General features: G+C 40.8%; 2 protein-coding genes across 4 annotated transcripts in view; both read left to right on the forward strand.

Moving 5' to 3' along the window:
• frmpd1a (FERM and PDZ domain containing 1a) overlaps nucleotides 1-5,683 on the forward strand; it is a 52,581-nt gene extending 46,898 nt beyond the window's left edge. For all 3 annotated transcript variants that reach the window (XM_086296897.1, XM_086296896.1, XM_086296899.1), the window contains one exon: nucleotides 479-5,683. In XM_086296897.1, coding sequence (XP_086153023.1) covers nucleotides 479-3,900 — 3,422 coding nt within the window. In that variant the 3' untranslated portion in view covers nucleotides 3,901-5,683. The remainder of the gene's footprint in view (nucleotides 1-478) is intronic.
• A 3,433-nt stretch (nucleotides 5,684-9,116) lies between these two features.
• Nucleotides 9,117-19,600, forward strand: LOC147328497 (multidrug and toxin extrusion protein 1-like). Its single transcript, XM_086296904.1, has 16 exons — nucleotides 9,117-10,062; nucleotides 11,556-11,657; nucleotides 11,773-11,841; nucleotides 11,960-12,108; nucleotides 12,445-12,487; nucleotides 13,023-13,067; nucleotides 13,157-13,254; nucleotides 13,798-13,895; nucleotides 13,999-14,180; nucleotides 14,995-15,103; nucleotides 15,285-15,360; nucleotides 17,053-17,122; nucleotides 17,196-17,328; nucleotides 17,444-17,538; nucleotides 17,627-17,690; nucleotides 17,791-19,600. The coding sequence occupies exons 1-16, from the start codon at nucleotides 9,892-9,894 to the stop codon at nucleotides 18,030-18,032; spliced, it is 1,746 nt and encodes a 581-aa protein (XP_086153030.1). The 5' UTR covers nucleotides 9,117-9,891; the 3' UTR covers nucleotides 18,033-19,600.
• The last annotated feature ends 207 nt before the right edge of the window (nucleotides 19,601-19,807 follow it).

The following is a 19,807-nucleotide window of genomic DNA, read 5'->3' on the forward strand; positions in this document are numbered from 1 at the left end:
GTTATGTTTTACCTCTACTCCCATGAAGGAAAAAGCTTAAACTGCTCCAATTTACGGGATTTTTTGTTTTAATTTGATTTGATATAAAAAGCAAGCTTATTTCAGAGAGGATGAGCTGATGGGCTACTCAAGGCCCCCTCTACTCTAGTAGAGTACAATAAAAATATGACACTGGAAATGAGCTGAATATATCCCCTTTAAGTAGAGTGTCCATCTACCACCACATTAGCTACTAACAGCAAACATTGGAGCAAAACTAATACAAAAAATTGCAGACAAATAGTTTAATGGCAACTGCTGTGCAAAACGAAAAACTAACCTTAAAGGAAAAAGTGATGCAAAACCTGTAATTTTCATTGAATGTACATTTATGGCCTATTTTATGTGTCTGTGCACTGCACACAGAAGAATATAAATTTTGTTGTGATATTTGTTCTGCTTTAAACACAAAAGCTGAAATTTTTGTGCTATCTTGCAGACATTTGCACAGAGATGAAGCTGGACTTCCTCAGCACACTGAGCCTCAGTGATATCAGAGTCTCTGTGCCGGACACAGACAAAGTTAGAGAAGCAGAAGATGATAGAAAATGGAGAGAGGAAGAAGGAGGAGGCAGAGAAACTTTGTTCCAGCTCAGGAAAAGATCGAAGAAGCGGCGTTCCTTCATGGAAACCGATTACACGTCCAGGGTGTCGTATCCAGAGCCAGATCCAGAGTCAAAGCAGGCCCTGGCTTCCAAGCGATGTCATAAAAAACATTTGGGAGAAGTCAGCGATGCCCAGATCCTCAGTTCAGATCCTGAACCTTCAGAGCAAACCAAGAATCCTAGCCCCACTGTCTCCTCACTTACTCACTCTGAAGGGGAACCTGCTCAGCTTGAGTCAAAGCCCATTCTGTTAACACTCTGCTCGCGTGCACCAGGTTTTGGTTCTCTTGATCAGCCTAGAGACCCAAAGCCTGCTCCCAAAACCAGGAAACAGGAAATGGAGATGGAACCTGACGCAATGGAGTCCAAATCGGTCACCGATCTGGTGAAATCAGTGTCTCCAACCATCACTGTTGTCCGCTGCCGTGTGGATCCAGACGGAAAGGAGAGTGCCGATCGGAGGGGTGACGGAAAGGAGGAAGGGGAGGGACAGGAGCAGGATAGGGAAGGGAAAGAGGAAGGGAAGCCGGAGTCAGCAGCTTTGACAGGGAATGGACCGTTCACTAGTCATATGTTTTTGCAAGAAATCACTAAACAGAAGATTAAAGAGGAGGAAGAGAAGAAAGAGGGAGTGGGAGCATACTCGTCTAGCTTAAAGAGACCACTTGTGGGTGTGCAGGCGCCACCAGAAATCCACATACTGTCTACATGTTTACCAGACGGGAATAAAAAGGGCAGTAACGGCCTTTTGGTGTCCAGTTTGATTGCACCAGAGGTGAAAGATGCAGAGGAATACATGCTTAAAGGCCCCTCATATTCACCACCACCACCCCCACCTTCATCCCCTCTACCCTCAGTACCAGTCCTTCACAAATCCCAGAGTGGCTGTCTAGTGAAGGAGGAAGAGGGCAGCGAGTACATGGAAATCCAAAACAAAATTACAGCTTCAGATTATATGGAACACAATCCCAAGACAAGCAATGACAAAGAACAGGCACACGTAAAAGTCACAAGCGTTAACGACGATGATGCCATCGGGGCTCTGACCATAAGCGATGAAGTTACAGACAGCACCACTTCTGACAATGTTTTTGATGATGATGATGATGAAGTGAGTAATTCACTGAGTGACAGGAGAGATGACAGGACTAAAGCTACAAAGTGTAGAGCTAAATCAGCAGGTCAAAGCGAGTCACAAATCAAGTCTCGCACAAGAATTCATTCTGATTATACTCGTGCTATAAACTCAATTACAGCAAAGCTCGGAGCTGCAACAAGCGCCACGTCTCCTACTTTTAATTCAGGTGTTGGATTGAAAAGCGAGATCACATTTCTCAGTGCTTTAAATCAAACCGTGGATAAACCCAGAAGTGAAACCCAAAGTGCTGAAGATAAAGAAAGTTTAGTTAGTTCTAAGTTAGAAAAAACTAGCATGGCTACAATCACCGATCTCGCTAAACAACCTACTTCTTCGACTCATTTCCTCTTCCAAACCTGTTCCCCTGCCATCATGGGCCGATTATCTGCATCAACGCTTAGGGGGAAGATTCAACAGCTGCCTCTTTATTTATCACGATCTCAAGAGTCTCTCAGTCAACCCGGGATTGGGAACGTGGCCCAGAGTCCTGCTGAGGACAACACCAAGGAAGAAGCAGAGGTCACCATTAAAGTAACAGACGTTAATGATGTCAAACAAAATGCTGACTTAGAAGTTGGCAACACTGCGGAGTCTGTAGAGTCAGATGATTCGGATACAACGGTCACAGGATCAGAGGTGGACGGGGAGTTTTTTGTAGAGCTAACATCAGCAAAGAGTTTTAATTCAGGGACAGAGGTGAAGGAGGAGGTCAGCTCTGACCTGCCTGTTCAGACTGAGCCTAAGCCCCAACATCGAAATTTGTTGTACTCTGGATCTGATAAGGACACACCAGGACCAATAACAGAGCCCCCAGCCTCCATAGTGAGCCAACTCCAAAGAGATGCCGCAGGTTTAAAGATGGACACTCCTGGTCCCATAAAAGACTCTCCAGAACCAAACTCCAAAGTCACAAGTCCAGATGCAGACGTACCAGGTTATAAAATAACCAATCGATCACCTTCCATCCCTCCTGCAATCGTGGTGACCACAGAGAATCTAAATGGGCCCAGGCTTCCTTTTCAGCCACAGAAAATAAGAAGGACAAGTAGCGACAGGCCTTTAATGGATCTTTGTAGACCTTCAGAGAAAGTTTCAGGCTCACCAAAAACACCTCCTTCAGGCTGCAGAGTATTCACTATCTGTGAGGATCCAACAGAGACAAAGGCCCAGGCCGAGGTGGTGTCTGCTCCACCTCTGAAGTCAGAGTTTGGATGTGGTTCTGTGCTATCTTCTGGATGCGAGTCGATCGTAGAGGGGGTGCAGGTGCCACTGGATGCTTGTGGTTGCCCAGCTGTTTACACAAACTGCTTCGGCAGCGAGGACAGCTTCGATGATGAGCTGACGGTCTACGAGTTCTCCTGCCGCACACAGAGCAGCGGAGTAACGCAGACTTCTGGGGCAGGTCTTCCTCTAATGAGCTCTTCCCCTGTTCCCTCCTTTCTTTCCCCTACGTCCTCCCATTCCCCCTCTTTTCCTCGTTCCATTCTTTTCTCCTCTTCTACCTCTGAGCTCAGCCCTCTCCTCTCGCCTCTCTCCGACACCTCTGACCCTTTCACTTCTCAAACGCACAAGGACACCATGAGTCGGCTGGGTCAGCAGCGCTACCCAGAACCTCCCACGGGTTTCCAAGTACTCCGCTTAGATGTAGACCAGCTTCTTTCCATTCTAGAAAGTAGCAATGCTGACCGATCTGTAGGAGGACACAGAGCTCGTCACCCAAGAGAAACGTGCCCTGCTCACTTTACAGAGAACAAAAGGGTGCTCCAGATGGAAGCACGGCGGCTGATGTCAGGCTGCCAAAAGGTGGTGGGGATCGGACAGAGCCCAGAGGAGATGCTTCACTCTCTGGCCAACAGTTTCCGGACCCTGGTGGAGCTGGCAGGCGTGTGCCTCTGGTTTTCTGGGTGCGACAGGTGCGACCGGAGGAACGCAGAGGCCGTCGCAGGTCTGGCAGATGTGGCCCGCTCATTCAGGGACTTCTGCCTGGCAGCGGAGCGTGCCAGCAGCAAACGCAGCTGCCAGGACCTGAGCACCAAGCTGCTAGCCAAACAGTGCACAGCACTCACCGCCTCAGTCTTCTGCCTCACTCAGCTGTTCCGCACCCTAACTGCACTCTGAGGCGACCACAGCCCTTCAAGAAATTACCTTCAGCCTTGCGACCTGTGGCGTTCAACTCCACATCCGTGAGGTCACCAGTGAGCTCACAGCTGCTGTAGGTGTGGATAAGTGTGACCTGGGACTCTTGGCTTGCGGTGCTGTTCCTAGGAAGCTCAAAAAACTGGGGCCGGTTAACAGTTTTTTTTCTGGTTATCAAGGCAGAGATTGCCGAGGCGCATGTGGTGACTGACTAGCTGTGCACGTACTGTACCAAACAAACCAGATGGATAGCCAAGAGCCAGACTGTAGAGTGCTGCAAGCTTGCATTCCAATATCAAAGCTGATGTACTTGAATGTATTCTATGTTATTATCTGTTTGTTTATTTATTGATTGGTTTATTTAATGAGATACTGCAGTTTGGAAGAAAGGAATGTCAAGGAATAAATATGGAAATGTTTACAGTCATAGACAGAGGAGCAGTGGTGTGTCAAAGTAGTGGGCCTTTTTCACACATGCACAAGCACACATGTAATCGATTCAGAGTAACTCTGACTCATCCATTCATACACTGGCCTTTTATTCAACAGACTGACCATTTTAACTCTTCTGATCATCTGACTGCAGTTTACGGATTCTTATATACTGTATCTTAATAGGACGTCAGTGAAGACTTTTTCTGAATGTTAATGTTTACAAAACCAAAAACTAGTGTGGGACATGATTTGATGATTTCAAGCCTGAAGCCATTTGCTGTTTTATAAACCTAGTAGTGGAATGCTCATGTATGCGCGTTGCAGGATTTTATGAAACGGCACATTGAGTTTTTTGTCCTTTTACACCAACATTTGATAGGATCTCAACATTTTCTTTCATTTATTTTCTCTTTGACTGAAACCTTCCAGTGCATGGTGACGTTACCATTACAGCTCCTTGCATTTATTTCCATATATTAATTTATTTTTGTATATTCCACAACAGTCCGCAGGCTACAGAAGATACTTATCAATAGGTATTTATGGTGTGTGACAGTTCTTGAGTTTCTGATTGCTTTCAAGATTATAAAAACCATCACACCTCTGCTTGAGTTCTGAGGATGAAGAAAAACGACTGTCCCTTATACTAAGTGCATTATTATGAATTTCCCAGTATGACTACAAGTACTACTTGACCAGTGACATAACTTGGCCACAGAATGCAGTATTGTTAGCTTTTTCAGCCTTTGACACATTATGTAGGCCGGTCAGACCCAGTGATTGGTTCACAGCCTCTTCTTAGTTTTCTTTAAAATTTGACACGAAAATTATGTAAAACGCTGATTTGTGGATAAGCTGCTGTATGGCAGCATTTTCACTGGGAATGTTTAACAGTTAAAAGGCTCGACACACAAGACCTGCATGTTCACTGCAGAAATAACCATCAAAACTCGTTTCACCACTTCAGTTCAGGGGATACAGTAAACTGCAAACGGTGTTTCTTTTTATGATAGCAGCCAAAACGCTTTTATTCACATTACTGTTTTGTTTCATTAGGTTCCAATAAGATATTTTCCTGTATTATTTTTTCCAGTTTGCAGAGAAGAATGGGTTTAGTTTTACCATTATCTCCGTGTGGACGTTTCCCTAAAAGTAATGATGGAAAACCTTTTTTTTTTTAAGTCCTCTGTGCTCACGAAGCATGCTGTTATAATCCATAAAATGCATTGTTATCTCTTCAGGGATTTTATCTGTGAATGACGGATAGATGAAGTCTGTGCTTGCTTTGTAATGCTCAATTCCCACCATTAAAAACTATGTTATGATCTTTTCATGATTCCTTTTATTGTTCATCCAATATCATCTTTGCTGAGTCAGACAGACAATGCAACAGGGGTGCAAACTCTGAGAAGGCGAGGGTGTCCAGATCAGCTTTCTCTCTCGTCCTCCTCAATGCAATATTAGAAGGATACCTTTATGATACTAACTATTAGTAATAAGCACTGGCAGCTCTTGTGGTAAGAAAACCAACTTTTGAAGATGAAAAAAGTGGACTCCCCCCTCCTGTGGGTCACAGTGGTTTGGTCCACTCTCTATATCCTTAATCAAAAAGGTGACGTTAGAACAAGGGACAGTATTTACATTCACCACTCAACAGATTAAAACGGTTATAACTATTCTGCATTTTTTTTCTTGGCTGCATTACTTCAAAGTTGAATCTTGTATATTATAGTGTGACCATATTGTTAAGATGCAGCTGCTTAATTCATGTTTCTATATCAGGAAAGAGGAACAGCTGAACATAACACAAACAAAGATAATAAAGAAGAGGGAAAAACAGAAAGTTGAACTAAACTGGGAAAATAATAAAATTAGGGAAAAATCAATCGTCGTAGTTCAGTGTGCACATATGAAAGAGACTGGAGATGCTGTGGGATCTGTCACATGTGCTCAGAGTGAACCTGCTCTCATCTGTGACGACAACAAGGCGCCAGTGGCAGTCCTGCCAGTTCTGATGTTCTCTGGCGAATGTCAGTTGATCTGTACCGTGCTGGGCTGTGAGCACGTCCCTCTGAAGCAGGGATGGCAATTATATTTCCCAAGAGTCCACATGAGAAACTGGGATTGTTGTGGAGGGCCCCACGTTGAGTCCTGATTTCTCATACAGCCTCTTGGGGAAATTAATTCCCCGCCCATGCTCTGATTCCATGCTCACAGATTCTGTTTCTAACATTTCCACCAAATACATGCACATGGGTTCTCACTGGAGGTCATTCTGTGGGACCCTCGTAATCATCTTCCTCTTCCTTCTTGAACAGAGGAGTAAATACTGGGCCTGCTGCTGGACTGATGCCCTCTACACACATGTGATGGCTTATCTCTGACGCTGTGCTGGGTGCTGGGCTAGCTGAATACACCATCTCAAGCTACAAAGACACTTTAAAAAAAAGCAAATCTGAAAAAAAGACTTTAATTTTCACCACAGCAGGTAAAAATGGATCCACAGTGGTCTGACTGACATCACTGAAGTTTAACTGACTTTGTGTTATAGGATACTGTGATGATTACATGTTGTCCTAACCTCTTTTTTAAAACAGGTGTACAATATAATTGAAAGGCAAAAGACAATAAAATCATGTGACTAAAAATCTAAAGGTTTTCCAAAAGGAAGTACTGAGAGATTTCACCCTGCAGACGCTTAATTCTGTCATTTCGGTTTTCTCTGTCACATCACATTTTTCAGGCTTTGCGGTCAGCAGCGACACAGCTGGTGGCATTAAATAGTTTTAGCACTAGAGGGCGGCAGTGCCACCTGATACTGTGTCAGCGCCTCAGGCACGAAGGCATGAGCAGAAACTAAACAAGCTGCTGCGTTTCTTGAGACTTCCCTGAGATTTTTTAAACCCAAATAAACAGAAGTTTAACAATTCTACAAACCTGCTGATAGAGATCATGTGACATGATTGAAAAGACCACATCTACTGCTGTAGTCACCTTAGTCATCAGATCATATGTTGTCTTAACCAGGGGCGATTTTAGCCTATTTTTGAAGGTGCTTCAGCAGCGCCCTTGCTGCCAGAGCGATGGTGGCTGAGCGGAGGTGGAAGTGCCTGGCTTAAAACAGGACATATTAACTGCATTTAACCTTCAGTTAGACAGATTTGCCAACCTCAAGGTGACACGGTGTCTCCATTTTTCTAATCTTTTAATAATATTTTGTACATTTCAAGGACTCTTCTATTTTTGGAGTGTATTTTTATGTATCTGTATTATGTTATACATACACTTTAAAAGTGAATCTCTGTCCAAAAAATGCACTCAGTTTACTTTTTACTCACTATGAGCATCATTCATTATTCTCCCGCAGTAATTAACGTTAGGATATGTATTTTTTTTTTTTAATTCCAATACATTTTTCTTTTGCTGTAGTAGTCTTTAGCAGCATTTAAATAACCTTTATCAGATTTGATGGTTTTGTTACAGACTTTTCAAAAAAGTGTTTTGCTTTTCTTTCACAAATGTGGGGATTAAATTGTGTTAAAGTGTACAAAACAGTGATGTCATGTTTTGTGACGAGGACCCAGGCACAGAGAGACTTGATGAATTTAAGAATCTTATGATTTAATAAAGAAATTCGCAGACTTGCACAGAGAGGGTAAAATTATGATGACTGATAATGGAGATGAAGACAACAGACGATGACAGGGAGGAACAGGGGTTTAAATGCACCAAGGAGACAGTCAGAGGGAACTCGGGACAACTGGAGACATTTAAGGATGCAGGGACTGACAGAGACAGGGAAGAAGTCTCATCATGACGAGTAAAGTTTACCTTGCCTGGACGGGCAGCTCTCTGGGTGCTCAGCACCCCCAAGCCTCTGATCCTAGAATCGCCCCTGGTCTTAACCCTATTTATCACAATGACAAAAAAATAACCAAACACTACTTAATTTATTGATTTGATTTTCGGCAAGCTAAGCTGCTTTTTGTGCACTCAGTCATGTTGCCAGTTAACTTGTTTAGTATCACTTACTTTTCCAGCGTTTTGCGTGCCATCCCAACTTTTCGGGGGGACTTATTCTTGTCTCAAACATGTTGTCAATTCCAAAATGAGCCAATATATATCATGAAATGGTAAAACATCTCAGTTTAAACAATTTTCAAACAGTTTTCTGTAAATAAAATATGAATAAAGTGAAATATTGTTTATATTTTACACAGAGTTCCAGCGTCTTTGGAACTGGGCTTTGGTCTGGATCCTTAATACAGAGGAAACTTAACTTCGAACAGAGTTTTGGATGATGTTTGGTTGCTCCTACCATGAAGAACAAATAATGTATGTAGCTCATCCTGTACCATTCAACTTATATCTGTCTTACTTCTGTGCAGACTACCTTTATGTACCAGCTGCAAGAGCAGTGTCTTTTGAAATCATTTGCTAAATGGTAAATGGCCTGTGTTTGTATAGCGCTTTACTTAGTATCTAAGGACCCCAAAGCGATTACTGTCTGCTAATGCATAGCCTCTGATGTGAAATCCAATAATAGCCCAATTGAAGTGTTTGGATCTCTGCTGATGTTTATAGTGATATGTTTGACACTTAAAATTCTGTGCTATATAAGCAACAATGAAAACGTGATTATGTATTTCTTTAAGTATTTTAAACAAAATTATCTCATTTGAATCTTTGCTGTGGCACAGCATAGAGAAGTAAACGTGCAGGGTGCAACCCACATACAGGGTTCTTTCTGCATTACATCAAAAGGAAGCCAAGAGGACATTGATGGGTGTGTGTGTGTGTGCGTGTGTGTGTGTGTGTGTGTGTGTGTGTGTGTGTGTGTGTGTGTGAGAGAGAGAGAGAGAGAGAGAGAGAGAGAGAGCTGAGATCTTTAGTCAGCAGGCTGTTAAAATGACATTCACACACTTTTTCCATCAGCTTTGATACAATTGTTTTCATAGTATTCCGATTAAAATCCTTCATACGTCAATCAGCAGTTTCCCAGTTTGTTTGTTGTTGTTGTTTGTTTGTTTTTTGTCTCCATACATGTCTGCAGATATCTCCATGAAAATGGAACAGCTGTCTTTACAGTATGACAAGCCTTTTTTTTTTTTTTACATTCTTCAGGACCATATTCGGCATTGGTCTCGTGATTCTGCTCGTGAGCGTGACGTGGCTGCAATGAAAGCAGAGGAAGACGATGTGGAATAATCTCACAAAAAGCCTGCCCGTATTTTTTTAAAATAAACTCCAAAACATAAATCACACACTGTTGTTTTGAAGACGTTTTTGTTTTAGCTTTGTTTGTTTGTTTTTGTAATAAAACACACTCATGTTTATCGTCAACAGCGTTTCCTAGACATTTACGTCACATATCGCGTCACGTTTCAGTGGAAGCACGAGGGGATTTCAGTGGATTTCTCCGCGTGGATCAAGCTGTGGGATATCTGCTGTGCCTGACATGTGTCCGTGACTGCAGGGGACGAGGCCGTAAATGGTGTCTGGGATCCAAGTCGGTTTAGAGCGTTTCGTTTCCTGGTCATGGAAGGTCTAGAACCGGTTACCGATTATTTAAGGGAAGTGAACGGACACTTGAATGAACTTCAGAGCTCCGGTGAAGGATGCTCTCCTTGCCGTAAGAGCACCCGTTGTTTGATCCCGCCGGTGTACTGGAATGAGCTGCTACAGCTTGTTAAACTGGCAGGACCGGTGGTAAGACGCATTATTGAGGCACTGAAAAATTATTTATTCCCAACAGTAAAGATGAAATTTTAAAAACCTGCTTCATTTTAAGCTAGTTCTGACCTGAGTGCAACTCCTGTAACAGTCTCGCAAATAAGACCTTTCCAATCTGGTTATGAAATGAAAAGTCAACACTCGGACATAAAGTCTTATTTTTTATTTTTTTTGCTTACTGTATGTTAAATCTTTTATAGCCTTCTGACATTCAGGCCTGAGTTACAACATGCTGCATACTGTTTAATGCTTTGATTCCACATAGCTGTATTAAAAATCAGCATTATAACTAGACTGTTGCACGTTTTACTAATTGAATGTGTTAAATCTGTTTATCAGAAAGTGGCAGGATCCTGCACGACAGAAGATAAAACACTAAAAATAGAAACTTTAACAAAATAATTTAAATTAAGTTAAATATCTCAATAAGAGACAAAGTGATGAAAATTATAAAATTCAAAAAGGTATAAAAAAAATAATACACATGCCTGCTTATTTCCCCTTAAATGATGCCACATTTCTGGGTGGTGCCCATCAAAAACTTAACAGCTTATTCTGCTATTGACTCGTGTTTTGAGTTTCTGGTACTCTAGATGCTGACAATGGGGTGCCTGATTGAAGCCTGATTGGCAGCAGCTGTGAGGGGACAGTTGGTGTCTGCTCCAAGCCGGCCATGTTTGACTGATCTGGATAGGACCTGTGCCTTGAAGGGCAAATTCAAGCTGGTGGTCTGCAGAATCAGGTTGCAGAATTATTTAGAGTGAGCCCTAGTACCATCTCCAATATAACGGGGAATGGTATGAGAACGGTCATAGCGAAGCATTGCGACAATAAAGAAAAGATCCACTGAACACATATCTTTGCTTTTTATGCAGTTTATTTATTGTAGTGGTTTACACATTACAGGCTAAAAGCCTAACAGGCTAAAGAGACACAAATCTGCCCTCTTTGGTGACCTGTTGTGAACAAGTTAGGAAAGTAAAAAAGAAAAAAAAATTAAACATCAGTCTGAAAATTGATAGTTTTTCAAGTTTCAGGCCAGCAGCATCAGCATGTTATTTTTCATATGTAAAAATGTATAACACTGTTTTAAACCACACACTTGGTCATTTAAACACTAACCATAAACAAACACACTTGTACAGTCATACTTGCGTACTTTATTGAAGCACAGAAAGAAAATTTCATGTCACAACATTTTAACAGTTCTAAATTAAATTCTTGGCTCAAATAATCTTGGTTTGTCCTTACGTCGGTATTAAATGATGAATTTGACTTCTGGTGCCTTCCTAGAAGCCTGATCTGTGCGTTTAAAAATATATGATGTTAAAAAAGACGGCAAGAAGTTTAGAAGCGAGTATATCATGAGCTATTTCTGACTAATGAAAATTCTAATGAAACAGTTCTTCCTTATTTATTTATTTATGATCTGCTGGATAATAATGATGCGTTTGATTTTGTTTTCCCAGCTCATTTCTCAGCTGATGGTCTACATGATCAGTACAGTCAGTATGGTGTTCTGTGGTCACATGGGGAGAACTGAGCTTGCAGGAGTGTCACTAGCAGCTGCGGTAAGGAGACGCACGTGAGGCGTACGTCAGCTCTTTTCTGTCGCTGCCTTCTGTAAGTCTTCTTTTGGATTCTGAACACATGCTTTTTTAAATGAATGTATCTATTTATTTGCAGGTGGTTAACGTCAGTGGTATTTCTGTTGGCACTGGTTTATCAGCAACTTGTGATACCCTGATATCTCAGGTTGGGGCCTATGTTTTTTTTAAACAACTTAACAAGGAGATTGTGGTATCAAGTTTGTTTTCCTGAACTGTTACTTTGTCATGTGATCAGTAAGTCTTTGTCTGAATGTTTCATGCAGACGTATGGGAGCGGTAACTTGAAGCGAGTCGGTGTGATTCTCCAGAGGGGAGTTCTGATTCTGCTGCTGGCCTGTTTCCCCTGCTGGGCCGTCCTCATCAACACTGAGCCCCTCTTACTCGCAGTGGAACAGAGTCCGGAGGTCGCCAGGTAAGTTCAACAGGAACAGCTAGAGCAGAATTAGACAAATTCATAATTATCATCTGTAAATGCACAATATATACTTTAAGTCAAAATCTGCACTACAGTAGAAGTAAAGCAGATGTGGTAGATCAAAAGATTTGCGACATTAATGTGCAGCTGACAAATCTGCAGCAACTCTGCAGGTCTTGCATGTCAAAATGTCTGAGAAATGTTTCAAGCACCTTTTTGAATTTAGGCCATAAAGAATCAAATCAGTTTTGTAGGCAAAGAGCACTTGTAATCACGCCTGCATTGTAGATATGTAGTTTTTTCACACATTGTGTTTGTCTCTCTGGCCTGAAGTCTCGCCCAGATGTATGTGAAAATCTTCATGCCTGCTCTCCCGGTGAGTTTGATGCATTCAGTTTTCCCTCATGATCCTGTGTGTGAACGCACAAGCTAATGGTGGAAGCTATCAGTAAAATCAGAGAATGTCTAAAAGGGAGAACACCCACTCTGAGCACTTCCTGTTTCGTAAGGGACACTTGCGAAATCATCCAAAATGAACCGGGCCTTAGGGAGGTGAACCACAAAAATGGAACTCTATTTTTTTTAAATGAGCTGTCTCAACGATCCACACAAGATTTGCCTTACTGTTGAACCCATGACATACATGAAACAAACGTAAAATAAAATATGTCAACAATATTAGTCAAACAGAACATAAGTTGCAGTTTACTGATCTTATATCACCTCCTTGATTGTATGTATCAGTTTTAAAATTTTAATAGCTATCCAATTAAAGTTTTTAAACACATTACAAAGTAACAATATACAAAGTTCTTAGAAACAATAGTTACAATCGGCAATCATACAAGAATCAACAGATGTGTTCAAAGACAAAAAAATGTTCAAACTTTTTGTCTGTTTTCTATCTCCAGGCTGCTTTTATGTACCAACTGCTTGGGAAGTATCTACAAAATCAGGTCCAGTATCCTAACATAAGACATGTATGACATTCATGACATGTAACAAAGTTAAGTTTAAATGGAAAACGTCTTGCTCTTCGTTACAGGGAATTATGTGGCCTCAGGTTATAACTGGAGCAATTGGAAATGTCTTCAATGTTGTCATCAACTACGTCTTCCTCTATCCCCTGGAGCTGGGTGTTGCGTGAGGTTTTTTTTGTTTGTTTTTTGTTTTAATCACTTTTGAATGATAAGTGGTTAGAAGGGTGCAGATATGTGTCTTTAAGTGTTTCACGGGAATGGTGTGTTAAAGCTTTAAAACAAAAACAAAAAAACAATTATTTAGTGATTTAGATTTTGAACCTGAGAGTCCATCACATAGTTCCAGTGGCACATCTGGACATTTCTTAGATTAGCAAAGACAGTGAAGTATAACTGTGCTCAAAACTGTAAACCTATTGATTCTGATAGATCCCTGACTTTTACTCAGGTATACTTACAGTATAGAATCCTTCCAGTTGATCTAATCTGGCAAAACCATAAAATCATAAAAAAAAAAATGTGCAGGAGAAGAAAAAACTCAAAGCAATTATGAAATGTTATTTTAAGACTCTAATTTAACTGCTTTTGTGGACGCTTTGTACATGTTTTAATCTTGATATTTTCCATTCATACTGTGTCGTTATATTTCTTAATAAGTGCCTACTTCTATTTTTGGTCACTTCTTCTGCTCATGGTACTACTGAAGTGGATCTGCAGCAGCCAATGCCATGTCACAGTATTTGCTGGCTTTGTTCCTATGTGCTTACATCTGCTGGAAGGGTCTACACAAAGCCACATGGGGAGGTCAGTTTTCTTGACCACAGCGTGATCTTCGAGTGAATGTTTAAAAAGCTGGCCGTCTTTTAATGGTGTTTGTTTTGTTTTTTTCTTCAAACTTCTGCTGCAGGTTGGACGCTTGACTGTCTGCAAGAGTGGGGTCTCTTCATCAAGCTGGCTATTCCCAGTATGCTCATGATTTGCTTGTCCTGGTGGATATTTGAAATCGGAGGATTCCTGGCTGGTGTGATAAGTGAGGTTGAGCTGGGAGCTCAGTCCATAGCATACCAACTCTGCATTGTAGCTTATATGGTAACTTTTTTTCATTTTTACCTTTCCTGTTTTTGGAGAGACTATTTCATCCATCCATTTATTTTCTATTGTTTTCATGAAACAGTGAAATTAATAACCTTAATAACCCCATTAATAACCTTTTAAATTAATCTTAGCTATAAAAATGCTTTAAAATATCTTAATAATCCTTCATAAGAACATATTTTATAAAAAGATTATAACAAAAAAATCTTTGTATAATCTATACTTGAGAAGAAGGACTTTGATCCCTTTAAGCATGACCACCATACAACTCTGTATTCCTGATGAATAAAGGACAATGAATGTGGGATTGTAAAATCAGTGACTGTTCACCTGCTGCATGGTTTACTTCCAGTTTGTGCAGCACACTGCACATGCTCATCAATGCTCACCACTCCAAGGGAACATTGTTGGATTATATGCAATGCAGCGCTGCAGCCCAGGAAAACTACCAGCCTTATTGGCAGTTTCCTTCTGTTCTTCTAATGAAGTTGGCAGTAGTTGCTTTGGTTTCTTTGTGTGTTTCTTCATGTGTGTGTGTGTTTGTGTTGTCTTCATCCTAATGGCAGTTTTATTTGAGCTTGTGCAAGTTTACACTACAACAAATCAGACTGGCTCTAGCATCTCTTGTTGTTTTCGTCTGTTTCTAATCTTTGTGCTAAGATAACGAGCTTCTAGCTCTACTTTTGAACTTATCATACCAATGTGGTAGTGGTGCCATGTCCCTTTAAACTAACTTTAATGAGATCATTTATTTTCATGAAATTCAATACTTCACATTATCACTGTGTAAATACATATCTTTTCACAGAGCCCACTGGGATTCTCTGTTGCTGCCAGTGTGAGAGTTGGAAATGCTCTTGGTGCAGGAAATCCAAAGCAGGCCGTGCTATCGTGCAAAGTCTCTATCATCTGTGCATGTAAGAAACGAGTAATCTTAAAAAGAAATAATTGAAAGCAAACGGCTGGTTACATGTGTTATCAACACGTATGCAAACAGTCCCTGAAAACACAGGTCGTGTCTTCACCTTCTCTCTTTGAAATTTCTACATGTGAGCTGTTCTCTCACGCTGTGCATTTTACTTTGTTTGTGCACCACAGTGGCAGTTGCCTGTTTGGTTGGGGCTTTCATCATCTCTACCAAGAACGTCATTGGCTACATTTTCACCTCCGAGCAGTGAGTGCACTCACAGACACACACTCAGTTTTACTTTGTTGCAGACACCATGGATGTCTAGCTGAGTCTGTGATGTTACACAAGTCCATTCAGACTATTATACATTATCTGTGGTCATCGTCTTCATGTTGATGCACAACGGTGATCTGTGACTGTTTAATGTTTAGCAGGTAGGTCCCTTTAACAAATCCTTCAGTTTATAGTTAGTGTTCATCCTGTGAGGCACCCAGACTTCAAATACAGTGATGTGAAAACGTTTTTGCCTCCTTCCTCATTTCCTATTCTTTTTGTATATTTGTCACACTTAAATATCTCAGCTCATCAAACAAATTTAAGTGGTAGACAAAGATAACACAAACACAAAATGCAGTTTCTAAATGATGGTGTTTATTAAGGGGGAAAAATCCAAACCTACATGGCACTAAGTGGAAAAATTAATTGCCCTCTCCTGTTATAGCATAAATTAACTGTGGTGTATCACATCTTTGGTTTAATTCCTCTAGCAACACCCAGGCCTGATTACTCTCACACCTACTCTCAATCAAGAGATCACTTAAATACGACCTGCCTGACAAAGTGGCAGATATCATGCCGCGATCTAAGGAAATTCAGGAACAAATGAGAAACAAAGCAACTGAGATCTCTCAGTCTGAAATAGGCTATGAAGCCATTTCTGAAGCTGTGGGACTCCAGAGAACCACAGTGAGAGCCCTTATACATAAATGGCAAAAACATGGCACATTGGTGAACCTTTCCAGGAGTGGCCGGCCAACCAAAATTATCCCAAGAGCCCAGCAAAAAGTGTGGTGGCACAAAACACTAAATCTTCCTAATGTGTGAAGCACGGTGGAGGTGCTATTATGCTTCGAGGCTTGTTCTCTCGGGGGCCAGAGGCCTTTTAAACAATTCCAACTTAATTAAAAGCAGATTTATAGGAGAATGTGACAGGGGTGAAGCATGAGCTGAATATTGTAAAGATGATGGCAAGATGATGACTGAAAGCATATAGGGGTTTTTGAAAATCCAAGTCAGAGTGCTGATTTTAACCCAACTGAAGCCAATCCTGTGGCATTCCCCGAAAATGACTGTTTAATTACAACAATTATTTATAAACTGGGAGACTTGACACAGTAGCCATCCTTGCAATTGTGGAAATCCTACAAGTGGTTCAAGTAAATGTCTGTAACTAGTTTTGAGATTCTTGCTCCAAAGGGAGATTCAACAATTTACTAAATGAAAGAGATCAGTTGCTTTTATGAGCAGTGTGAGTGGTTACTCGGTATATTCAATAAACACTCGAGACTGTCTATTTTTGGTTTTTTCAAATTGCCTTTATCATTAAGTACCTGGGCTCAACCATGAATAACTGGACCTTAGACGAAGATTGGACAATTTCAAGGAATCAAGGAAGGAAAACTAACACTTAATAATAAACTATATTGCCACTTTTTTAATTATGTTTAATGTTATGGTCTTACTAAATAATTAAGTCAAGCAGCTGAAGCACGCTCAATAAACTCCGCAGTGAGGAATAACAATGTCAGGTTCAAATGCAGTTTGACTGCTGCAGTTGAACTTGTTCCTTTTATTGGTTTGCTGACTAGAGATAGATGTTACATTGAAAGCATGAATATCAATTTAAAGTATGTTTCTAAAAACCCTTTTAAAGGTCTTATTTCTATATCTTTATAGAGACATCATTCAGAGGGTTGCTGATGTCATGCTTATATTTGGATTCATGCACATCTGTGATGCCATTGCGGTGAGAAATCATGCAGAATAACCATTCACAAAGCACGTGAGACATCCGCATGACCAGTGTTTGATACTTGCAGGGCGTGGCTGCAGGTGTTCTTAGAGGTGTGGGGAAACAGCTGATTGGTGCTTTGTGTAATTTTGTTGCATTCTACTTCATTGGCTTCCCCATTGGTGTGTCCCTGATGTTCGCAGCAAACATGGGGATTGTAGGTAAAACCAAACTGTGTGTGTGTGTGTGTGTGTGTGTGTGTTACTCTGTCTCAGAGGATTTGTTTAGCAGCTTTCAGGAACTTTTTTTTTTTTTTTTTTTTTTGATCGGTGACAGGACTTTGGACAGGACTTGTCATTTGCCTCTTACTTCAGATGATATTTTACGTCACTTTTTTGTGCAAACTTGATTGGAAAAAGGCTTCAGAAGATGTGAGTAGCTACATCAGTTGCTTTAAGTTTAAAGCTTTCTTATTTGAAGCTAAAATGTACAATCAGTGTCTTTGATGTCTGTGATCAGGCTCTTGTGAGAGCAGGGGTTCACATCACAAAGGAAAATGCAACAGCTGAGCTGGAACACTCAGGTAAGAACTGGTAATAAGAAACAGTCTTGCTTTGAGGCTCGCATGAACGTTTTGGGTTAATCTCAAATACTCTCTCTCTCTAACTGCCCCAAACCTCTAGATTCACATCAGAGTCAGGCCCAGGTCAGTGGAGCTGAGTCTGCGTGTTTGAGTGCTGAGGGAGGAAACACAGACCCAACTGTAGCCAGTTCAGGCAGTAGAGCCTTCACCACCACCACAGTGGGAGATGTTCTGTCTGTACCACAGTTGGCTGTATGGCGTGGTTTGGCATTAATAATCATGATCATCATCCTTCTTGCTGGAATAATCATCAGTCACTTTCTAATGAAGCTGTTAAAATGATGGATTTTTGAGTGTCATAGGGCTGCTCATCAGCTTGACCATACTGAGAATCTACTCCAGTCTTCAGCTCTGTGCAGCTTCCAGAAACTCTTTGATTTCCTGTTCTGCAGCCCTCTCATATTTTCTTTACTGCACACCAAAAGAGCGGATGCTAACGTCAGGCCAAATTCACATTTAGAATTTCTTGTATCAGGTATCAAAACCCAAAGACTGTATACAAAAGATGGATGATGCTTTCAGGTCTGAAATGTGATACCTAAAGTGTGATACCTAAAGTGTCTTACATGTGCATTCTCTATAACAGACAGCAGCAAGCAATTCTTCTGCTTGTTCTGCTTGCCCCAGTAAACATTTTCTCACCTGTGGCTCTGTCACAGGTGTTACATCTTATTAAATACAACATCATGTTCACTTAGGAAATTATGGTCCCATTAGCATCGCAAAGGAAAAAGGCAGTTATGCACTTCACTGTATGAGTATACAGTCCCACTTGGTTTCTTAGTGAGTCACCACTCAGTCCTTCTGTCAGTTTTCAAAACACGAAGATTGCAAAGGCTAAAATGTGAAGCTCTGAGTAACTTGTTTACTATCCAACAAGGGGCATCCAGCATCCAATTTTAGTATGCAGTCTATGAGGAAATCGAGTGAGTGAGTGAGTGAGTGAGTGAGTTTACTATTAATTGTAAGCAAATGGAAAATGTGTATTTTCTGGGTGGAAACAAGGAACTTAAACGTCCACCAGTAACATTTTATGCCAGCATTTTTCACGAGAACAAACATTTCACTGCACAATGTCTTCTTATATCTTCCTTTTGCTTCAAAAGACCATACTATGGACTTTTTTTTTTTAAATAGATGTATCAGAGAGATCTTTATTTTCATGATCGGTTTAGGCTTTAAACGAATAGATGAAGGTCTGTTTAGTCAGTGTTGAGACTTTGCTGAACAAATACATTTTTGAGTCATCTGCCATTCTTTTCTATTTCCTCTGTTGTTTTGATGTTTTTGAGTTCCTTCTGTTGGAAATCTGAAAATAAAGAGTTTACTGTTTAATAGTGAAGCATTAAACAATCACAAACTTGTAGCCATACTGGGTGGCTTTTAAGTGTGAGCGTGTATGAATAAATAACTCCTGAACAAAAAGAGGCTTTTCATGAAGCAAGCTTCAAAAAGTTGGCTTATGTAGGGAAATTCCACATTAACAGCAGCTCCATAAAACCCATTTAGAAATGACTGTAGGTCATCAGTCTCATCTCTGGGACAAACAGAGGTCTCATCAATTCACAATAAAGAAACCTGGTCCTGTTGATCAGTAGCAATGAGCTCAGCCACCCGTGGAAATGACTTCTGTCCCACTCAACCCCCCTCTTGGTTCAGTCATTTTCACCAGTTTCCAGATCATCTGTCATGAATGACTGTGTTCCCTTTCTGCATAATCACTGTTAAAAAGTAACTTGTTGCACAGACTGTCACGTAGTCAGGCCCAGACACATTATGTATGATTTGCATTTTGAGCTCTGTTTCATAACTATGACCATTTGTTGGAAATGTCATTTAAACATATACCATGCAGTGAAAAATTTCCCCCTTCCTGAGATCTTTTTCTTTTAATTTTTGCATATGTAAAAGGTTTAGGATTATCAAACAAATTTTAATATTGACAAAGCTCATCCAAGTAAGTACAAACTACAGTTTTTAGAAGATCTTATTTATTAAGGTGAAAAACAACTTTCCAAATATACATGGTCCTATGTCAAAAAGCGACTTTCCCCCTT

This window comes from Aulonocara sp. 'chitande type north' Nkhata Bay, linkage group LG6 (genome assembly GCF_057382095.1).
Source record: "Aulonocara sp. 'chitande type north' Nkhata Bay isolate Kocher_YH1m ecotype deep benthic linkage group LG6, A_spYH_male_GT1.1, whole genome shotgun sequence".
Classification (NCBI taxonomy): domain Eukaryota; kingdom Metazoa; phylum Chordata; class Actinopteri; order Cichliformes; family Cichlidae; genus Aulonocara; species Aulonocara sp. 'chitande type north' Nkhata Bay.

Bases quoted from the DNA above. Each gene is read 5' to 3' on its own strand.
- LOC147328497 (XM_086296904.1), top strand. From the start codon at position 9,892: ATGGAAGGTCTAGAACCGGTTACCGATTATTTAAGGGAAGTGAACGGA. The intron at 11,842-11,959 runs GTTGGGGCCTAT...TGTTTCATGCAG, and splicing joins GTGATACCCTGATATCTCAG to ACGTATGGGAGCGGTAACTT. The intron at 13,255-13,797 runs GTGAGGTTTTTT...GTACTACTGAAG, and splicing joins CCCCTGGAGCTGGGTGTTGC to TGGATCTGCAGCAGCCAATG.